Source organism: Pteropus vampyrus, unplaced genomic scaffold (assembly GCF_000151845.1).
Source record: "Pteropus vampyrus isolate Shadow unplaced genomic scaffold, Pvam_2.0 Scaffold245, whole genome shotgun sequence".
In the NCBI taxonomy this organism is placed as follows: Eukaryota; Metazoa; Chordata; class Mammalia; order Chiroptera; family Pteropodidae; genus Pteropus; species Pteropus vampyrus.
In genome coordinates, this window is record NW_011889026.1 from 221,746 (window position 1) to 227,246 (window position 5,501).

Sequence of the window (5,501 nt, forward strand, 5' to 3'; positions counted from 1 at the left end):
TCCTCCTTGCCCCCCAGGCGATGGTTTCACTAACGTCTCCCCGACGCCCCTCAGCACACTGCCCACGCCCGCCGCGGCCTCACCATGTTCATGATGGTCAGCATGTAGCTCTCGACGTGGGGCTGCCCGTGGTACTCCACCATCTTGGCGTCGGCGACCACCAGGGTCTCCACCCACCTCTCTCTGCTGACCGAGCGCTGGTGCAGACGCCGCGGCCACGGGCGTCGCCACTGCTGCCGCAGCTCCCAGCGCTCCCGCCGGGTCTCCTGCTCCAGCGACTCTGGGGGCCCAGACGTGGGGGTGAGCCGCCCCGACGGGCCCCGCACACGGCGCAAGGGCCTCTGCTCGGTGAGCTTTCTCCCGGGCGGTGGGATCACAGGCAGGAGGCCTGGACTCCCATCGTGGCTCGGCCCTGACCTGTGTCATGTGACCCTGGCTTTGTCACTCCCCTCTGTGGCCATATAGGAATACGCCGACCCGCCTCAGAGGGTGACCTCGGGGGGCGGTGAAATGGCGGATGTGAGCCCAGCAAGCCATTGCCCACAGGAGGGGAGCTCTGGGCCTCCCTCCCCGCGTGCCTTAGTGCATCCCAGCACATGTGGACCCCGGGCCCAGCCCCCAGCCTACGACCCTCCTGAGGGTCAGAGAGGAAGCACAGCTGTGCAGCTGGGGAAACTGAGGCCAACGAGCATATGTCTGCTCCTTGGGGTCCCTGTGCTGTGGCAGCCTAGGAGGCTCCAGTGCGGGGAGTGGTCCCCAAACCCCAGGGTCCCTCAGGGGACAGCTCCTCCCCGGGACTGGCCGGCACTATGGCCACCCTGCAGAAGAGGTGCTGTTGCCACGCTCCAGGTCCCCAGTACTAGAGGTCAGTTATTCTGGGCCAGGACCAGGGTAGGGAGGGGAGGGGAGGGAGGCTCCTGGCCAGCTGCCCTGCCGGGCTGGGCATGGCCCTGTCCGGCCAGGACACTTGAGGAAGAATGGTGGACAGAGCCGAAGGTACCACAGCTAGTGAATGGGGAGGGGTCGGGGACAGAGCCCCGGGGTGGGGGAGGCACGTGAGGTGGTAGCGAGTGGGGTCGATCCAGGGCCTCAGGCCCTTGGCTCGCTTGGAGGGCACAGGGTCTAAAGTGTCTGTCGGTCTGTCTGTGTCCCTTTGGGCCAAGGGGAGCTGAGCATGGGATGTTGAGAGAGGCTTCTAGAAAGGACCTCCATGCCCCAGCCCCTCCCCTGCCTCGCAGCTGGCAGCAGGGGAGCATACCTTGCACCCCACAGGTGCCTGGAGCCCTGGCGTCACCCGACTCCGCCCGCCTCTTGGGGGCTTGGCGCTTGTACACCACGTGGGGCTGGGCGCGGCCGGGCCGGGCCGGCACCCCCTCCAGGGGCTCGATGAAGTAGTCCTCGTTGGAGAGCTGGAACACACCTTTCTGGGGAGAAGCGCCAGGTCACAGGGGCAGGGCTGGCCCTCGCTGTCTTCCCCGGCCATGGCGCCCGCACCGCCCCTCCCCGCCCCGCTGGAGCTGTGATGCGTCTGGTCCAAGGGTAAGAAGGTGGCCTCTTCCATGCAGTGCCAGACAGCCGGGCTGAGCCGGCGGCCCAGGCCCTGGCCTCCAAGCCATTCTGCATCCCCTCTGGAGATGCCACGGCCACCAGGACACCCTGTTCCCAGAGAAGGGACACTGGCACCACAGAGGAAGAGGGCTCGGTGCACAAGTTCTGAGCGGGGGCCCTGGATGGCAGCTTCGGCATGGTCTGGGAATCCATCAGAAAGGTGAGCCTGGGGCTCCCCCCCCACCCCGCCCCCTATGACCGACCCTAGGGGACACTGCGGGTGATTCACTGACGTTGAGGAACCTCGGTCCTGTAGGACAAGGAGTCCTGCTCTGTCACTCCCATTTACAGGTGGGGGACACAGGCTGGGGGATTGGAAGCGAATTGACCGAAGCCAGTGGGCGAGTCCGAGCGAGGCTGGGCACTCACCAGGCCGTCGCAGGCGCTGATGGCCGCCAGGCCACCCTCCAGCTCGGGGTCCTGCACCTCGCCCAGCAGGTGGCAGGCGGGCGCGTGCGTGCGGATGTGCGCGCGCCCCAGGCCGCCGCGCCGGCGCGTCTCGCTCACGAAGCCGGGCGCCAGCAGGTGCACGTTGGCCGCCAGGTGGAAGCGCAGCGCGCGCCCGCGGAACTGCAGCTCGTAGAAGGCGCGCGCGGCCCGGCGCGCGGACACCGCCCGCTTGCGCGGCGCGCGCGGCCACAGCTCGTAGGACAGGAAGGCGCCCCCCGCGTCCACGCGCACCGGGTGCACGATGTCCAGCTCCGTCCGGCCCTCGGCGGCCGGCCCTGCGGGGAGAAAACCGTGCGGTCCCCGGGAACCAGAGCGAGTGCGGGGACTCACATCCGCGCCGTGCCACCCCCTGGCTCTGCGGGCCCACCCGTCTGCGCCTCGGCGTCTCCATGTAGCTTATCGCAGTAACCTCCTGACAGGTCTCCCGAGCCCCCAGTGCTCCCGCCTCCCTCCCGGCCCGGCCGGAAGCGCCATCCCGGCCAGGCTGCAGGACCCCAGCTCGCCTCCAGCTTGTCCCCTGCCACACCGGAGGGGCGCCCCCTGCTGAGGACGCCCCCCATCCACCGCGGCGCCCTCGGGTGGATGCCGGGAGAGTCAGGAGGCAGGGTGGGCTGGGGCGACTTGCTGTGTGGCTCTGGGCCAGTTGTCCGCGTCTCTGAGTTTCGGGACGGCCTCAGTGCAAGGATTTTCCGGACTTCTCGGATAAGAGTTGGTTAAAAATAAGTCCCCAGGCTCTGTCCCAGGAGCACTGAACCAGCATCTCCAGGAAACGAGACCAGGAAGCTGCGTTTTGACCCGGAGCCCTAGGGAAGTTGGGAAACTCCCCACTGGTGGGACCAGGCTGACTTCCGCAGCACCTGGAGCTCTGGGAGAAGCCGCAGGTGCCCGGGGCCAGCCCGGAGAGCCGCCCGCGCAGAACTGGTGCTCTGGGTATTTTTCTAAACCTCCTGCGGAATCCGATGTAACCATTTCGGGGGGCCGGCATTCGGAGGCCACTGGGCTGGATAATTTAAGGAGACTTCTTGTTCTGGCATCCTAATAGGGGCCTCTGGGTTTGCAACCCCACAACGACAACCTGCAGACTTGCTGTTTGTCAGTTTATTGATTTTTTTTTGGGGGGGGGAGTGTATTTTGGCTAGCACAAATACTGAAAAATAATCAGTCATCAGTATTTTAAAATTACATGATTTTGTACAAAAATCTCCATTTTCAGCTTTTCTTGAAAAGCCTTCTCACCTGCGTCAGGCTTAAATTCCCACTTGTGAGAAGTGGTCCTTTAGAAAGGGACACCGCCCTCCCCCCCCCGCATCTCCACCTCTCCTTGTTATGTCCCCAACGCCATAGCTAAATACAGGTCGCCCTGGTCTCACGCTCAAATCATTCAGCAAAGAAGAAAATCTCTAACAAAAATGAGAAAAAGAAGTAGACCGAAAGACTCCATGTTTCAAGAGAAACTTCTCCCCAGAAGCCTGGTCTGTTCATTTACGTTACCCGCCCGGTCCAGGGCGTTTGGTGCTGTGAGGGAGTGTGGGGTGCCCCAAAGTCCAGGAACATGGGCGGCACCATCCTCGCCCTCAAAATAAATGGGTGCAGCGCCCTCGTGATCCTCGGCCCTGGCCCAGTGCTGAGAAGGTCCGAGTGAGGGGCGGGGACACCCACAGGTGGACTGGGGTGAGGAAAAGCTTTGTCGAAGGGGACGCTTGCGAGATGTCCCTTGACGTAAGGTACATGCTTAACTGGGAAGATGAGGCGGGCATCTTGGTGCTAGGCCCCCCGAGAAAGAGTGAAAAGCTAGGAGTGTGCGGACAAGCAGCTAAAAGCGAGGCTCGGCATGTGTTTTGAGAAATGGCACACGGTGGGCTGACAACGCGTTGCCAACAGGATGGGTTTTGAACACAGGAAGATCCAGGCTCGTGTGGCAACTCGGCCACTAAATAGTGTGTGGCCTGGAGGGCGTGGACAGTCACAGCCTCAGCCGCTAAGGCTGCGCCGAAGGGGAGGGGCTCTGATGCCCCGTAGCACTCACTGTACTGGGGGCGCAGGAGCCATGTGCTCACTCCAGGCGACGGCAGTGTCCCCAAGCTCGTGTGGGTGGGACACAGAGGTCTGTATGTGACCGGGGAATCTGAACTGCTGGGGAGAAGTGGCCCCCAGAGCTCAAAAAAGTATCCCGGGGAGAGAGACTTCTGTCCCTGGGACGTGCAGTCCTGGTGAGAATCCCTGCCCTAGACCTCGGGCCAACACTCCAAGACAGAAATTCAAGGCGAGCGGCAAAGAAGCGGCCTAATAAGTTCAAAAATGGGACAGAGGCCAAGTCGAGATACACTGCAGTAAAAGGCACAGGCGTTAGTATGCCAGAGAGCCGGTCTACCTGGGCGTGCATCTCAGCTCTGCCAGCCACGGCTTTCAAACCACGGGCAAATTCCTCCACCACTCAGTTTCTCCAGCTATAAAATGGGTACGATAATCGTACTAACCTCTTAGGTTGCGTGAGAATTAAATGAGTTAATATGTAAGTGCTTAGAACGTAGATGGCACAAAGCTAAGTATGACTGAAAATCTGCGAGGGAAGTTCTACAGTATCCTTAGCTATTTCTTTAAAAACGTGTTTTACCTCTTGACCCAGTGGCTTAATATGTTTTTTCAATTAAAAAGGGGAAAATAAGACTAACAGGATATTGACTTTTATTGCAACAACTTTGTTCTTGTTTTGTTCGGCGTTAATTTTTTAAAATAATCAACCTGCATTGTTTTGCCATTAAATGTCTTTAAAGGGGGGCAGAGTGAGTTAAAAAAGACTTTCAGTGTCTCCTAAGCCTCCTCCTGCTGGGGACAGCGGTGGCTGAAACCAGCACCACCCAGTGCCAGCAGCGGGTATTGCAGGCTCTAGTCTAGGATGGCAGCAGCGAGCATTTGCGGGTGAGGAAGAGTTGAGGTCCAGGGGCGATGGGGGCAGGGGCCATTCGACTGGACTGCCAGCGGTCCACGGCCGTCTGTTCCAATTGGCAGGTGCTAAATTCTTTGACTATCACCCTTAGGTGACAGAACTGTCACTCTGTAGCTGTGACCAGAGAAATGCCAACAGGGTGTGTACCTTCACCTCCTCCCTGTCAAAACCCGCGTTAAGATCCAGCCCTTCAAACGACCTGAAGCTCATGCCAAAGAGAAAAAATAACCAGGGTGAGTGTGCGCGACACATGCCTTCCTCCCCAGGTCCGTCTGTGTGTGTCTGACTTGCACATATACATGCACACAGGGCTCATGTGTGATTCAGTGGTCGGTGGGGACATTGCTGGCCTGCAGTCCCAGCAACCCCAGGTCCTTCGGCTTGTCACATATTGCTAAAAGTGAGTCCAAGATGTGTTCTTTGATCTCAAAGAAGGTAGCCTTCAGTGAGTGGGCAGAGCCCCCGCGCTAGTCTCCCAGGCAGCTCCAGAGAAAAG

General features: G+C 60.4%; 1 protein-coding gene across 1 annotated transcript in view; it reads right to left on the minus strand.

Moving 5' to 3' along the window:
• ADAMTS7 (ADAM metallopeptidase with thrombospondin type 1 motif 7) overlaps positions 1–3,043 on the minus strand; it is a gene marked incomplete at its 3' end in the record, with an annotated part of 31,170 nt that extends 28,127 nt beyond the window's left edge. The window contains exons 1-4 of the mRNA XM_023520034.1: positions 2,905–3,043; positions 1,978–2,453; positions 1,259–1,424; positions 54–280 (exon numbers count right to left, since the gene is read on the minus strand). Coding sequence (XP_023375802.1) covers positions 54–280; positions 1,259–1,424; positions 1,978–2,453; positions 2,905–3,043 — 1,008 coding nt within the window. The remainder of the gene's footprint in view (positions 1–53; positions 281–1,258; positions 1,425–1,977; positions 2,454–2,904) is intronic.
• Between the last annotated feature and the right edge of the window lie 2,458 nt (positions 3,044–5,501).